At 52.8% G+C, this 15,531-nt stretch overlaps 6 protein-coding genes and 2 non-coding genes across 8 annotated transcripts; 4 read left to right on the plus strand and 4 right to left on the minus strand.

Moving 5' to 3' along the window:
• Positions 1-17: 17 nt before the first annotated feature.
• On the plus strand, positions 18-1,187 carry BO86DRAFT_214904 (uncharacterized protein). Its single transcript, XM_025666878.1, has one exon. The coding sequence runs from the start codon at positions 230-232 to the stop codon at positions 1,022-1,024; it is 795 nt and encodes a 264-aa protein (XP_025523550.1). The 5' UTR covers positions 18-229; the 3' UTR covers positions 1,025-1,187.
• A 427-nt stretch (positions 1,188-1,614) lies between these two features.
• BO86DRAFT_392451 (EXS domain-containing protein) lies at positions 1,615-2,750 on the plus strand. The gene has a single exon (XM_025672808.1). It carries the CDS (start codon positions 1,798-1,800, stop codon positions 2,575-2,577), a length of 780 nt encoding a protein of 259 aa, XP_025523551.1. The 5' UTR covers positions 1,615-1,797; the 3' UTR covers positions 2,578-2,750.
• A 253-nt stretch (positions 2,751-3,003) lies between these two features.
• On the plus strand, positions 3,004-3,956 carry BO86DRAFT_322603 (Bax inhibitor-1 family protein; the record flags this gene model as incomplete). The annotated part of the gene is made up of 3 exons (XM_025668396.1): positions 3,004-3,153; positions 3,208-3,278; positions 3,362-3,956. The coding sequence occupies 3 exons, from the start codon at positions 3,004-3,006 to the stop codon at positions 3,954-3,956; spliced, it is 816 nt and encodes a 271-aa protein (XP_025523552.1).
• Positions 3,957-5,619: 1,663 nt separating this feature from the next.
• Positions 5,620-6,667, minus strand: BO86DRAFT_214913 (uncharacterized protein). The gene has a single exon (XM_025666879.1). It carries the CDS (start codon positions 6,305-6,307, stop codon positions 5,633-5,635), a length of 675 nt encoding a protein of 224 aa, XP_025523553.1. The 5' UTR covers positions 6,308-6,667; the 3' UTR covers positions 5,620-5,632.
• Positions 6,668-7,407: 740 nt separating this feature from the next.
• Positions 7,408-10,833, minus strand: BO86DRAFT_422223 (uncharacterized protein; the record flags this gene model as incomplete). Its single annotated transcript, XM_025675329.1, has 8 exons — positions 7,408-8,196; positions 8,252-8,480; positions 8,539-8,893; positions 8,965-9,047; positions 9,133-9,134; positions 9,774-10,388; positions 10,458-10,705; positions 10,782-10,833. 8 exons carry the CDS (start codon positions 10,831-10,833, stop codon positions 7,408-7,410), a joined length of 2,373 nt encoding a protein of 790 aa, XP_025523554.1.
• Positions 10,834-11,309: 476 nt separating this feature from the next.
• Positions 11,310-11,381, minus strand: BO86DRAFT_t274. Its single transcript has one exon. It is a non-coding gene; the product is annotated as a tRNA-Arg (tRNA).
• Positions 11,382-11,663: 282 nt separating this feature from the next.
• Positions 11,664-11,736, minus strand: BO86DRAFT_t273. The gene has a single exon. It is a non-coding gene; the product is annotated as a tRNA-Arg (tRNA).
• Positions 11,737-12,537: 801 nt separating this feature from the next.
• Positions 12,538-14,058, plus strand: BO86DRAFT_450867 (DUF1479 domain-containing protein; the record flags this gene model as incomplete). The annotated part of the gene is made up of 2 exons (XM_025676827.1): positions 12,538-12,807; positions 12,888-14,058. The coding sequence occupies 2 exons, from the start codon at positions 12,538-12,540 to the stop codon at positions 14,055-14,057; spliced, it is 1,440 nt and encodes a 479-aa protein (XP_025523555.1).
• Between the last annotated feature and the right edge of the window lie 1,473 nt (positions 14,059-15,531).

Genomic DNA, 15,531 nt, shown 5'->3' on the forward strand with positions numbered 1-15,531 from the left:
GACGCCACAACCCGCTGCTGGGGGTATCAAGGATTACAAGAGGAACACGGGTGCAGGCCCGTCGAACCGGAGAGGTTCCCTACTGCAGCGGGTGCTGTCTTACCAGGACTGGAATGCTCCCGAGAAGCGCGACACCACCGATACCTCGACATCGGAAATTGCCAAGCGGCAGGATGAGTTCTTCGCTTTTCTCGATGGCGAGCTAGCCAAGATAGATTCGTTCTATCAGATGAAAGAACAAGAAGCGGCGGAGCGTTTGAAGGTGCTCCGAAGCCAGCTGCATATCATGCGGGACCAGCGCACTCAAGAAGTGCTTGGGAAAACGAAAAACGGTGGGCTCAAGAAGGACAATGCGCAGGCCAACGGCTTTGGCGGACTCGCCAAGATCAAGGATGCTTTCCCCGGGCGTCATTTTGGGAAAAATTCCAAGGCCCTGGCAGAGTTGGCAACGCCGGTCGGACAAGCGCAAGACCTACCGAACACCATCACACGGCGAGATTTCGCACGGCGGCCGGAAGAGTCCAACAACGCCGAGGTTCCTTATCGCTCCGCCAAAAGAAAGCTTAAGCATGCGCTTCAAGAATTCTATCGTGGCGTGGAGTTGTTGAAGGCATATGCCTATCTGAACCGGACCGCGTTCCGGAAAATCAACAAGAAATATGACAAGGTTGTCAATGCACACCCCCCAATGCGATATCTCTCTGAGAAGGTCAACAAGGCGTGGTTCGTCCAGAGTGAGGTCACGGAGCATTTGTTGTCGGCAGCAGAGGACCTCTACGCCCGCTATTTCGAGCGCGGAAATCGCAAGATTGCGGCCTCGAAGTTGCGCCATACAGTCAACAAGGCTGGAGACTACTCGCCGAACACATTCCGCTCTGGTCTCCTGTTGATGGCTGGCATCCTGTTTGCAGCCCAGGCATTGGTTTATGCTAGCCGTAATCTGAATAATGATGATTCCGACGTGAAGCTTAATACGAGCTACTTGCTCCAGGTTAGTCTCGCATACCCGCTCACGGGCGCTTGAGCCTCTAACTTCAATAGATATACGGTGGTTATTTCCTCATCGTTCTGCATTTTCTCCTATTCTGCTTGGACTGCATGGTCTGGACGAAGGCCAAGATAAACTACGTCTTCGTTTTCGAGTTCGACACCAGACACGCATTAGACTGGCGGCAGTTAACTGAGGTTAGAGCTTCTATCTCATCATGTGGATTGCTTGATATTGACGTGACTGCAGTTACCGAGTTTCTTCTTGTTCATACTAGGTCTCTTCATGTGGCTTAATTTCATGATGATCAACGACGCATATATCTATTGGCCTGTCATCTTGATAGGTGTGACGGTGGTAGTTCTTTTCTTACCTGTGCGCACTTTATACCACCACAGTCGAAAGTGGTGGGCATATTCCAATGTGAGTAGTGCTCTAGTTGACATACCGGAGTTGAAAGCTAACTATGCACGGTAGTGGCGACTTCTGTTGGCTGGTCTATACCCTGTCGAGTTTCGTGATTTCTTTCTCGGTGATATGTACTGCTCTCAGACGTACGCCATGGGCGTGAGTATCATTCTATTGTTGCATGAACTATGGCAGCGGTCGCTAATCAATCTTAGAATATTGAATTGTTCTTCTGCCTCTATGCGAAACACTGGAGTGACCCTCAGCAGTGTAACTCCTCTCACTCCCGGCTGCTGGGGTTCTTCACGTGCCTTCCAGGAATATGGAGAGCTCTTCAGTGCTTACGTCGATATGCCGACACGAGGAACGCCTTCCCTCACTTACTCAACTTCGGAAAATACATGTTCACTGTCCTCTACTATTGTACCCTGAGTCTCTACCGTATCGACAAGGTCTCGAGCTTTGAGGCTCCGTTCATCACGTTTGCGTTGCTGAATGCTGTCTACTGCTCCGTGTGGGATCTCGCCATGGATTGGAGTCTGGGAAACCCTCACGCGAAGAACCCAATGCTTCGTGAGGTGCTCGCCTTCCGGAAGCCGTGGGTGTACTATGTTGGGATGGTTATCGATGTTGTTGTCCGCTTCAACTGGATCTTCTATGCGATCTTCCGCAAGGACATACAGCATTCGGCTGTCCTCAGTTTCGCTGTTGCACTCTCAGAGGTGGGCCGCCGAGGGGTGTGGACGATCTTCCGTGTGGAGAACGAGCACTGCACCAACGTTCTTCTCTTCCGAGCATCCAGGGATGTTCCGCTACCGTACGAAGTGCCCAAACCACAGGCTCCGTCGGCTCAGCCAGAGGAGGCTATGCAGCTTCAAGACCACCAGCCTCTGGCGCCCGTCCCTACCATTGGCGACGCCGAGCAAGGAACCCCACCCACTCCAGGCTTGTCTGTTCGGAGCCCACGTGGTCTTGCTCGGGTTGGTACCTTGTTGGCTGCGGCCCATGCACAAGACTTCCAGCGTAAGAGGCGTCCTGGTGAGTTGCATAGCGCTTCGATCACCCGGGAGGGCCTGGATACGCCGGATGACAGTACAGATGAGGAAGAAGGCTCGCGGCCGTCGTCCGAGGGTGGCAATGTGATAGTGGAAGAGTATCGTGATGATGACGACCGGGAGTAACAGCCTCTGAGCTGGTTGAGGCCACGCATCCAAACCCTAGCGATAGGATATCTGCATTCATGGCATATATTAGAGGATAGAATTTATACATAATATCGCATATAATAGATGATCATATGTTATGATGCTGCGAATTCGCGCATAAGCCTTGTGTCTTTGTGCTCCAAACTCCATGTAGGTTGTAGCTGCAGAGTAAATGTGCTGCCTAAGGCTCAGTGAAGCGATAGGAGAGAATCAGGTGACGAAACGACGTCACGCGGCTCCCGAGCAGAAAGGCGGTATCTCCGCCCGCGTTCTCGACCCTTCTCTCTCCACTTCACTTCGCCCCCCGGTCTTCCTGTCAGCCGTGAGTTTTAAAGCATTAACCATCTCGTTCTCTCTGGATCGGTCTTCTAATTACTCCATAGAAGCTACTCTGAGAGCAAAATGGCTGCCAACATTAGATATGAGCCCGCACCGCAGCGCGACTCTTTTGAAGAGCGTGCTTACACTCAGCCCCCGCCTTCTTATCAGGCAACTGCCGATTACACCCAGGCGCCTCGCAGCGAAGACGACAACGTTCCCGATGACTTCAAGGTAAAGCTTCCGTCCAACACTGATCTACATCTTGACTGACAGTATGTGATGCAGTTCGGCGGCACTGTGGCGGAGGGCACCCTGCCCATTCGTATGCAGTTCATCCGCAAGGTCTATGCGATCCTGTGAGTGCCTCTCCCGATATACCTCAAACCGGAGTGTAGCCAGCTGTATACATATTCAGACCTAACACCTTTCTGAAATCCAGGACGGCCCAACTCCTCCTCACGACGGTGATGAGCTCGATCTCCTTCTTCAGCCCCAGCTACCGGACCTGGATCCAGTCCAACTTCTGGGTGATGATCCTGTCGGTGTTCGGCGCGCTGGGCTTCATGCTGGTGACCTACTGGAAGCGCAAGTCGTACCCAGCCAATCTACTGTTCTTGTCGGGCTTCACGATCATGGAGGCCTACTCGATCAGCGTGGTGACGTCGCTGTACGAGAGCCGGATCGTGCTGCAGGCGCTGGTGATCACGCTGGGCCTGTTCGTCGCCCTGACGCTGTTCGCGTGCCAGACCAAGTACGACTTCACGCACTGGATGCCCTACCTCTTTGGCGCGCTGTGGTTCTTGATCCTCTTCGGCTTCATGGCCATGTTCTTCCCCGGCAACAGCACCGTCGAGCTCGTCTACGGCGGCGTCGCCGCCCTCGTCTTCGCCGGCTACATCCTCGTCGACACCCAGCTCGTCATGCGCCACTACCACGTCGAGGAGGAGATCGCCGCCTCCATCTCGCTCTACCTCGACATCCTGAACCTGTTCCTCGCCATCCTGCGCATCCTGAACAGCCAGAGCAATAATTAAGCTCCTGGGTTCGGCGCCATGCAGGGTTGCTTGGCTTAGGCTCAGGCTTTACTGCGGCTAGCTACTATTCCCACCTTACTCCCTCCATTCCCCTTCCTCCATCCCACCCCCATAAACCACCCCAAACAACACCAACGAAAAGAAACATAAACCTACTCCACCAGTTCCAAACAAGATTGCCCAAATAAGATAACGAAATGGAGTTTCTTGCTCTTGTCGCTTTGCTTTGCTCTGCTTTGCTTCCCTCGCCCCCAATCAGGCCTTGCTCCGTTGTATTTCTCCAAACCTCTACCTCTTACCTAATCCATCGGCCCTAGGGCTTGTCCTCTCGACATAGTCTCTTTCCGTGTGCTTGATCTCAAGATCATCTCTGAATTAGCCCCGTCTTGCTTTTGTTTCATTTTCATACAACCAGCATATTTGCTCTTGAAGTCCCGTGTACCTGTCCCCCTTTTTCCACCCACGTTTGTAAATCAGATATGGTCTAAGAATGCCAGATTCATTGGTGCAGTGTGCTCATGGAGTTAACCCTCCCCGGACACGGACACGTAGAACCACACAACAGGCCAAGAAACGTATCTGCAGCCACAGCCTGATCATATCATGCCGGTTAGATCTTCAGTTGTTAGTGATACACAGACACAAGACAATATATGTCTGTCACGATATTATTTTGAGACCCCACCTGACAGCCGTGTAAGCAGTCTATCTATCTTCTTTACAGGAATATATATAGCTATAGACTAGATGCTACATCTCCCGTCTAACAATCTGGATCACACTACTAACCCACGTGGGCCTGCCATTTTCGGCCGTCCTCTGGTAGCACCTTCCTCCTCCCACCACGACCTCGTCCGGTAACATTCCCACCACGCACGTGAGGAACTGGCAGCACACACGATAGGAAACTAAGAGCCACCGAAACAGCCCATCCACTTCTTGGAAGGGAGAAAAGGGGCGGAAACGGGGATCTACCTACCGATGAACGTTATACCCGAAAGAACTGCGTTGTTTTCCAGGGTTGGTGGCCTACGTTTGCTGTTCGTGGGTATGTTATCAATAGTATTAGATTAATGAATGATCTGGCACAAGCTAAGCATTAAGTTAAGTGTAATAGTCGAGAGGGAGTGCTTGCCGGCAAGCAGGTCCACAGCAAAGAGGGGGGGGGGGGGGGGGAGATTAACCGCGCCGTGAATTGAATCCAATCGTAGCCATTGAATTGATAAAGGGGCCTATATCCCAATGCATACATATCATATCATGATAGCCCATGGACCATGCGCCTTGTCTCCCCGCGCAAAACCGTCCAGACGTTTGGGTGGGACTCTTCTCCATCTCCACCAGGGGTCCGGCTTCCCGTTTGCGCGTTGGATTCCCAATAAGACCCAGCGGCGTCCCGGGGGGGGTTGATCTGGGAGGATGGAGCGCTCAAAGTCGAGGAACGTTCACGCAGCGGTCGTGGTCGTTCCAGGTTCATATTGCCCGGGATGGGATCGCGATGAAGCACCCCGAAGCTATGGATCGGTCGCAGGGAGGCCTCGGCTTGCGGAAATCAGCTGGCCGCGATCGAGCGCATGCGGACGGGCCCAGAGTCCTTCCAGCAAAAACCCAGAAACATCCGATGAGCGATCTCCGCAATGTCCTTCGTAGGGAAACGGGGGCGGGGAAGGTCCAAGCTAACCGAGGAAAGACTGGCACGACCGTCCCTTGAATTGGGGCAAGGCATGAATACACACGCCGCTCGTGCTTTTGAGGCCGTTCACAAGTTCGATCGGTGCGCTCTTTGCCGACGAACGTATACCCGTGAGACCAGAGCGTGATTCTGAAGAGCGCCCCCACGCGTGCCGTGTCCGTGCAGCGATTCGCACCCCAACTTTTGTATCAGGCTGTAGTTTCTTGGGAGAGAGCTGCTGGTTGAGCTGGCGGATAAGCGTGGTTGGGTTCAATCGATGGTGATCAGTCCCGTGGTCGAGTACATTTGGGCAGTTGCGATCTAGTTTCCCGCCTCGAATCAGGCCAAGAAGGCACAGTTGTGTGCAATACTGTCGGGACTGGCCTTGGGAGCGTGAGTGTTGGGTTTTCTGTACGGTCGGTGAAGAGGGAGGAGGAAGACGAGACCCTCGAGGTTGCCGTCGACGAGGCGTGTCGGGATCATAGCCATCATTGGTGTCATCGTAGCTTGACGATCCTGAATCCTGGGAAGGCCTGCAGGCCGCAACAACCGCAGATCTGGATCTGGTTTTGACGGGGAATACACGGCAGTATTCCAAACGACTTCGAGACGGTGGTTTAAACTCAGAAGTAGGGATGTCCTCCGTAGTAATCTCCTCTAGAACCTCATCGTATACCATCTCCCAGATCTGTAGGGTGCTTGATGCCCCTCCTGCCGTTCCTGTTTTTCCTGCTTTCTCATCATCATCATCATCCTCAACGTGTCTTTAAGGCAGCCTTTTAGTTAAGGAATCAAGCAGATTCTTCCAATACGTATCCATAAGCCTTCAGTGTTTGTCGGACGCGTTATGCGGAGTTCTCGGTCCTCGGATTTACTTATGTGCCGCCCCTGCCACAAGCCACGAGGTAAATCATGGATGTGAATTGTCTTGTATAGTCAGAAAAGACAGTGTTTATCCAGATGTAAGAGAGAGGATAGTTATACTTGTATGAACTAGTAAGTTTTTATAGAGATTTAGAACTAATTTGCTTGGCTATTGGTTAGTTGCTTCCACAAGTGGGTCTCGGAGACTTGTATCTATTCTACATCGCTACTTCATACCTAGTATATTGTCGAGCTCCACTTCTCCTCTGGAGTCTACGGGGATAGGGGGAGGGATCTTTTGATAAACTTATTATTCATAGTCATACAAATATAAAAAAAAATAGCCATTTGCCAACTCTGAATTGTTTTGTATGTGTCTTTCTGATTCTCTGAGTTAAAATCCCAATCCGACTCTTAGCATGCTGCTGCATCCCCCAAATGTGACGCACAACGCACAGCGAACACGAAACAACGCATTACCCAACAGCAGTGGTCTGGTCGTGCTTGCAAGCACCACGGATGAATAAAAAAAAGAAAATCTGGGCTCTGGTATATTCCAATGGAAATCCAACTTAAATAAAGAAAAGAAATGTCTAACAAACGCATGGACAAGAGACAAGGATTCCCCTATAAACGCCGGTGCCGTGGTATAGTGATGCAGTTCCAATCGACTGTAATCCTGAATCAAGACCCCAGCTCTAATAACCTGCACGCAATGCGGAAGGAAAATGGGGAGTAAAGGGGCGATAATGGAGCAAGGAAATTAAATGAAACTGAGATTGAGAATGAGATAGAATAGAAAAAGGGAGGTATCTAAGTAAGGAACGAGAGGAAGGATTGACAAAGGTTGGTAGAGAATGGAAAGGGGATCCAAAGTCAAGCCTAGCTTAACTCTGCGTAGGCCTGCCTTTAGTGCTAATGAGAGGCGAGAAAGACTGAATTCGTGATCAGACACACGACCATGACCAGGACACCGTAGATCACAAGACCCAGACTCAGCTTGCGCAATAGTGCTCGGCGCAATTGACGAGTGCCGCGGCGAAGGATACCACTCTCCGTCAGCGGACGGGTTTGCGAGGTCTCGATGTCCTCATCGTCATCGTTGCCGTCAGACATGATCGCATCGCCCACTTCGTCGTCTTCCTTCATCAGGCGTTGATGGTGCGGCGAGTCAGGAGAAGAGATCTTGTAATAGAAAAGACCTGGGAGGATGAAGCTGATGCTGGTGCTGCCGGTGCTGCCGACATAAGCGAGCACGGCTTCGAGCGACGACACGGTCATGGCAACGATGTAGCTCAACACGAGAATGGTGGTGGTGATGATGGAGAATCGGAGGTCACTCATTGGCTCGGGGGCACGGGTGCCTCTCGACCCCAAAAGTGGATGCCGGTGGGGCGAGCTGTCACTGGAGCCCGCGGGCTTGGGTCTCCAGCGCAGTACTGCATCGACAGACGCCCGACACGGGTGGCATTGGAGCGGATAGGAGAACATGACAAGCATGACGATGGCGGCACGGCCGATCGTAGCATACAGGCCTGGCGGGTACATGCCAACGATGTTTCCAGCAACGCTGTTTCCGAACGAAAGGTATCCGGTGATAGCCACAAGAATATAAGTTGCAGCGGCGCTACCGATGCTAGAGAAGACGACTCCGGTGGTCCGGAAGTGGCTGTTGTTGCTAATCTCGTTCAAGATCGAGAACATCTGTTGTACTGGTCAGCAATGCTCAAATGAAGGAGCACGGTTGGAGGCATCATACATTCTGATGGCATGTGAATGCAAAGACAATGACGGGAAGGCTGCTGAGCGTGGGAACAGGGCCTGCCCAGTGTATCACGCGAATAGGACCCCGATCAGTGGTTGTGTCTCCGATCACGAAGTGGTAGACAACCAAGACAACCAAGTATGCCATAGAGACGAGTGCTGCAATACTCGTATATTTGAGCGAGTCCAAGCGTCGGAGGTAGGAGAGGGGAATGACAATCAACCTGACAAAGTAGAGCACATTAGTATGGTCCCAATATTGGTTCCCGTGGGGAGACGTACATGAAGGCTGTTACCCAAAAATGACGGTCCACCAGAAAGTCGTAATCCGGCGAACCTCCCACGAAGCCCTGAACTACCCCCGGCATCAGATCCCCGATGATGATAAGATAGCTGACCCCGACACCAAAACACTTGATCGCGATCGCGGCATCGAAGATAACGGCCGCATTGGGGTATGTGAGCTGCGACAAGGCGAAGAACGACGCGGTTCCGCGTTCCAGGTATCGTGCACATTGGGACTGAAGATATAGACCGAATCCTGCTGCGATTCCCGACCATAAAATGACAAAGACACCGAGTACGATTCCCATGTGCGAGATCGCAAGTGGCATGGCTAGGACACCGGCGCCAATGACTACCGGAGTTTTATCCCGTCAGAAAAAGCCAATATAGAGCATCGATTGGCTGCAAATTGTTCCAACTCACTAGTGTTGACCAGGTTGATCACGCAACTAATCCAACTGGCGTCGCCATGGTGTCCGACGCTCCGTTTCCCTCTCCCGCCACGCCTGCAACAATAAACCGTCAGCGATAAGAAGCGCCGGAAGAAAAGCAGGTGCGGAGGGGAAAAGGGTTTTTACCTTCGAGACGTACTTCTGGGTGAAACCACCCCAATGGAAGCCTCATCGTCCATCATGTTGGCGGCACAAGTCGAGGTTGAATGAGAAAGTGATTGATTGATAAGAGGTGGCCACACGACAGGAGAATTCCGGGGTGGGTCAACCCGGCATACTATGAGATCGAAGGCCACTGGAATTTGCGACAGCAGGCAGGAGAGAGGGAGGAAAAGGGGGAGATGGGGAGAGATGGGGAGAGAAGGGGAGTGAAAGGTGGTACTCTTGGAATAAGACACGAGTTAGAGAGGAGGGGAGAGAGGAGGGGATGGGGGGGTGGAGAGAGAAGAGAGAACCGAGGAGAGTAACGAGTCAAGAGGAGCGGAGATAAGTTGGAGGGAGAGAGATTGGATTGTGGTCAGTCAGTTCGTATCTTTCCCAATTTAGATTCCTTAGTCAGACACCCTTCCCTTGCCGCTCTTCTCCGCCTTTTTTTCCCTTCCCCTCTTTATCTCGAATGGGTTAAAAAATGCGATGGGCATACAATAGATCCACTTGATGTGCTTTTCTTCATCACATAGTATTCGTTGGCAGCACAATCCCACCATGACTCCTTCCCTACAGAGAAAGAAACTACAACTTCGGCTTCCCCCAACCCTGCTGCGACAGCAAATCATAGACCTCATCCTCCAGTTTATTGGCGTCCGACACCGTATTTCCGGGCCGCTGGCCGGGGCCGGGATCATTAAAGGCACTAACCGAACGCACGGTCTTGGAGACCTCCAGAATCGTTCCCCCACTAACCATAAACTGAGGACCCTGGCCTGTCTGATCCCCAATGATCTCGCCAACATGATCTTGCTGGATCAACGCCAGCATGACCTGAGCCACTTCCTCGGGCGTCACCCACTCGTCGGCTTTGGCGTCGACTATCTTGATCTTTTCGGGGTGGTCCGTCCAGAGCGGTGTCTTGATCACCCCGGGAGCCACCGCCGTGACGCGGATCCCGCATTTCTGGTCGAGCTTGGCCAGGGACCGGACCAGGCCATTGATCGCATACTTGGTGGCTACGTAGATCGGGGTCGCGAGAGCAGGATTCTGCCCGGCAATGCTGGAGATGTGCACGATGTGTTTGCAGCGTTGGCTGCTGCTGCCCTTGCGGAGGAAGTGCGCGATGGCTAGTTGCGTCGTGCGGATGGGATGGGTCAAGTTGATATCTAGCAAGGCGTACCGGCCGCCATGTCGTGGATCTCGGCTCTCTGGCGTTCCCGGGGGTCGCCAGAAGTTGGTCCAATGCTGCTTGCGAGACAAGCCATAAGCTAAACATCCCTTGCTTCTTCGGGGGATTTTTGGGGGGGCACATACAGGCTCGTAGATCCCTGCGCCGGGGCAGACGATGTCTACTTCCCCGAACTCCTTCTCTGCTACTTCAAACATCTGCTCGAGCTGCTTCCAGTCGGTCACGTCGGTCTTCTGGAAGACAGCACGGGTGCCTTTGGAGGAGGCCGCGTACTGATTCACCAGCGACTGTGCCTCGGGGCGCAACCCCAGGTCGGCAATGAGAACGTTGCACCCATTTTCAAGTAGCAGTTTGGCAAACGAGAGGTTAATGCCTATATTAGATCGATTAGTGACATGCCTACATCCCCGTAGCAGTCGCCTTGAATCAGTGAAGGAGTGTTGACGCACCGGAGCCTGCTCCAGTGACGATGGCAGAGCGTCCTTTCACAGAGAACGACATGGTGTACGGAAGGTGAAAATAGAAGCGGCGTAACACTCAGAAAGGAGTGGGCGCTACTATCGCCGTGCCACATGGACTTATGCCTTCTTTATACCTCGTTCGGGCAGTATCAATCCGAAGGTTCGGGATGTTGTTACCCGCATTCGACATTGTGGACCGAGGGAAGGAGACTCGAGAAGCTGTCCTGGACCCGGACAAAGACCGATGAGGGGAAACCTACTGGGTCTGGTGGCCTTCAAGAGTGAGTATCGTGTATCGTATCGTGGTGCGTTGCGTTAAGGGGAAAAGCGTGGTTGGTATAGCCTTTGCGGGAATGGGTGATATGCCATGGTTGCGCAAGACCAGTCCCATGCGCAATGATAGCCGGGAAGAAAACAAAAGAGAGAGCGCATCTATCATGTGAAGCATAGGTTCCATAGCATGGAAGATAAGATGACTATGGTGACTGATGGGTAAAGGGCAAAAAGAATTGTAGAAGCCCCCGGCGAGGCTCGAACTCGCAACTTCCAGATTAGAAGTCTGGCACGCTACCATTGCGTCACGGGGGCTGTTGTTGTGAAATGGCGGCGTACCCTGCCGTTATGGCCTTGCGCTATGTTGGATCTTTATTCTAAAATATTTCCTGTATCATACCCTCTCTGATAGGGTAGTGATTTGATTTTCAATATCCGAAAAGTTAAAATACCGTATCTGGAAATATACACAGTAGGTCTTGACCTAACAGTTATCTAAGTAGACTGACTATATTATATGTAAATGAATTTGTCACCTCACAGGGTACAAAAAAAACATCGCTACCATCCTCCACACAGTAGACGAGCCAAAATAACAGCCCCCGGCGAGGCTCGAACTCGCAACTTCAAGCTTAGAAGGCTTGCACGCTACCGATTGCGTCACGGGGGCAGTTGGTGATCCGAGCCCTCGATTCCTGGCTCTATGAGGCGCTGCTTAGTGAATAAATGACAGCCCTATACACACGCACTCCAAGACACGCTCACTAGTCAACTATGTACTGTACAACAGAGCATGGCAGCATATACTCTCGATCTCTACAGTTACACTCACTTCTTCTTATCATTGCTCCCTTTGACCATTCATAGACCGAGGGTGGTTGGACAACTGCCATTTCTCACCATGGTGACACGATGCCTTCCGAGTTCAAAAGTTGGAAGATTACATCGTGGTTACACCGAAGACTATACCCCAATGCGCGGGAACTCGAGCCAGTTCAAGTCCGTTTAGACCATGGCCCGTATCTGGGGAATAATATTGCGGACAGATGGAGCACACTCGGAGGAACTCCACTGCTATCCCTGCATCGCATCGAGGTGCAGTGCCAGTTGGTTGAGTGCTGCACTCAGCCACTAGACCAGCTCATCTCTCCTACGCATTGACCGTACAGCCAGCCGGTATCACCGACTCTCGTCATTGCTCATTCAAAAGCAATGACTATCCGAACATTATGGATCCACTCGGCAGTTATTCTTGCACCACAGTGCCTGGATCGTGGACAGTGACGCAGTGGTTCCCCATCTCTACTCGCTTCGAACGCGGGGCGGCGGCAACTTACTGTAAGCAGTAACCGGCCCGCTTGCTATTTTGGGCTTTCCGACAGTTGCCCATGGGGTATAAGATACTCCGCAGAGGCCATTTGGGCTAACCCAATTCCCAGAGGTCTAATAGCTACACGAGACACTAGTGAAGATGACATTGTCGAGATTAATAGCCAAGACAACCGCCCGCGCCGCATCGACATCGACCTCAGCGTCGTCGATGACCAAGGCCGCGGGCGACATCTCCAGTGTCTTCCCCAGCTTGCGGCCCGACTACAAACCAGAGCCCTTGCCCTCGCGATTCCGAGATCTAAAACTCCAATACTTCGAGAAGAATGAGGAAGCATTGAAGCAAAGCTGGGAGCGTCTTCTCTCCAGTCTCGCAGAAGAAGTTCACAAGATCAAGTCGAAGGGCAGCGAGGCACGTTCTACACATGCATACATCCTTCCACATACACCCCCCCTATGGAGAATAACAACCATACTAACGCCTGGATCTAGGTTATCCCTTCTGTCAAATATTCTGATGTAGTCAACGGCACGGTTCCCGACTCCACACTCGCCGAGATCCGCCACCGAGGCTCCGTGGTCATCCGGGAGGTCGTCCCGCGCTCGCAAGCCCTAACCTGGAAAACGCAGATCCAAGAGTACATCGCGGCCAACCGCGAGCGCGTGAAGGCCTTCCCCGCGGACTCACCCGCGGTGTACGAGCTGTACTGGACGCCGTCGCAAGCGGCCGCGCGCAGCGACGCCCACCTGCTGACGACGCAGCGCTTCCTCCAGCAACTGTGGCACTCGTCCGACCCGCGCACGCGCATCTCGACGCGCAACCCGCTCACCTACGCGGACCGGCTGCGCATCCGCCAGCCCGGCGACGCCAAGTTCACGCTGGGGCCGCACATCGACGGCGGCTCGCTGGAGCGCTGGGAGGACCCGGAGTACGCGCGCGTCTACGCGCCCATCCTGGCCGGCCGGTGGGAGGAGTACGACCCCTGGGACGCCAAGCACCGCGTCGCCGCGCAGATGGACCTCTACAACGGCGCGGGCGCCTGCTCGATGCTGCGCTTCTTCCAGGGCTGGCTCTCCATGTCGCACACCGCGCCGGGCGAGGGCTCCCTGCACGTCTGTCCCATGCTGCGGCACAGCACCGCCTACACCCTCCTCCGGCCCTTCTTCGACGACCAGACCGGCCAGCCCATGCTGGACAACACCTTCCCCGGCTCCGTGCCAGGCGCGTGTCAGGAGTACAACCCGCGCACCCATCCGCACCTCGACCTCGAAACCACGATGGTCTCGGTCCCGGAGGTCCAGCCGGGCGACTACGTGGCCTGGCACTGTGATTCGCTGCACTCGGTCGACAGGAAGCACCGCGGGGCCGGGGACTCCAGCGTCATGTATATTCCTGCGACGCCGATGTGTGAGATGAACGTCGAGTATCTGGTCAAGCAGCGGCAGGCGGCGCTGTCATACTCCCCGCCGTGGGATTTCCCTGGAGCGGGCGGTGCAGGTGAGGCGGGCTTCAAGGGGGCGCTAGTTTGGGAGACTATCGGTCCCGAGGGCCGAAGGGCGATGGGTCTAGGTGAGAGTCCGTGGGAGGTGACGGCGGATATGAGTGAGGGCGAGAAGGCGGTGGTGAAGGCTGCGAATGAGATTTGTTTCGGGCGGACTTGATCTTGGGGTAGAAAAATAAAAAAAGAAATAAAAAAAAAAGGGTAGTAGTCATCTGGGTTCAGCGTTTCTTGCATAGGTGGTATAGTGGCTTGTAAAAAGGAACATGGGTTCATTTAGGACATGAGTTGGCTTGAACTATGCATGGTATAACTGCATAGAAATACTTTCTGGGTATCTTTTCATCTATCACTTTCGAATGAAGCCAACGACGTTCCATCAGGCACGTTGTCCCGTGATGATCCTAGCCCTAAATATGGCGGGTGCACAGCTTCATCACGCATGGCAAGACACAGCATGACGGCTGGTGCTCGGATTGTGATACTCTCAGTCCCTTAAACAATCTCCGAGGCATGCAGACACACAGAAGCTAGGATTCACAATATAACGATCCTCGCTACGACAAGTTGCTCCAGAAAACGAAGTCATTTTTCCACAGCCTTTCGGCCAATTAAATACCGAATGACCTTGATAGAGCAAATCCCTTGGTATAGCCAACAAGAGTGGCGTTCTCTATTAGTTCATTCTAGCGAGATTTCACAGCATGGAAAATCCGGAGAAAGAAAGCGATAGGAACTTTATTTTGGACGATCGATAAGCATGATAAGGGAATCACCGCGGGGCTGCGAATTCTACCTACTCCGAGCCGAGCACGTAGACTGCTATATGTACCGTACCTAAAGGAGTAAAGGGAACCCTGCACCCTTCATGCGGTGAGTTGGATGCCCTAGGTCCAACAAATGGCGGTGTTGCGCATCTCGCCCATCAGCGTTCACTTGTCTCAGACAAGGGTTGCAACAGCCACAGCCAAGGACCATGCCTATCTATCCCTGGTGGAATATCTTTGATCGCTCGTATTCTGAGAAGAATGTTCCCATTGCTACACTTTCTTACGGGTGACAGGGGCGGTGAATATCCGGGGTGAGATTGTGTATGCTACTCAGGGCTCTTTGACAGGATGCTTCTACTCAGTATCACATGAAAATGGATCGAGTGTGGGAGACTGAGTAAGCAGCCGGCTGACTTCCAGATACCTCTTGCTTGTCAGGTTGAATATCGCCAGCATAATGCTGAAACAAACCTGGTTCAGTTCATACGATCTGTACGAGTTCATCCTACTATGTGTGTATGTACTTCGCTTAAGACGGAGCAAACCTATTTGTCCAGCAGTAAGGTTAGGGATGTGCCAACGAAGCAGTCATCGCGAATGGCGTCGAGGTGAGGTCGGGTTACCACGAAAACGTATTCTCCAGCCCCAACCACGGGTGCTTCTCAACTCTAATGCTTCAGAGTTTTCCTCTCTGTGTCATTTTCCCAAAATCTCTTAACCTTCTTTTCTCTTCCCGGCCACCGCTCCGAAGAAGAAAGGCCATTGAGCCCGTCTGTCTAGAATGGGGGGGGGGGGAGGCTGCGCCACCGGGAATGATCTGAGGGTGGCAACTGAAAATAGACCTCGACCTCGGAAGCCGAGCAGCAG

This window comes from Aspergillus japonicus (genome assembly GCF_003184785.1).
Source record: "Aspergillus japonicus CBS 114.51 unplaced genomic scaffold BO86scaffold_70, whole genome shotgun sequence".
NCBI lineage: Eukaryota > Fungi > Ascomycota > Eurotiomycetes > Eurotiales > Aspergillaceae > Aspergillus > Aspergillus japonicus.

Bases quoted from the DNA above. Each gene is read 5' to 3' on its own strand.
- BO86DRAFT_214913 (XM_025666879.1), bottom strand. From the start codon at position 6,307: ATGGTATACGATGAGGTTCTAGAGGAGATTACTACGGAGGACATCCCT.
- BO86DRAFT_214904 (XM_025666878.1), top strand. From the start codon at position 230: ATGAAAGAACAAGAAGCGGCGGAGCGTTTGAAGGTGCTCCGAAGCCAG.
- BO86DRAFT_392451 (XM_025672808.1), top strand. From the start codon at position 1,798: ATGTTCACTGTCCTCTACTATTGTACCCTGAGTCTCTACCGTATCGAC.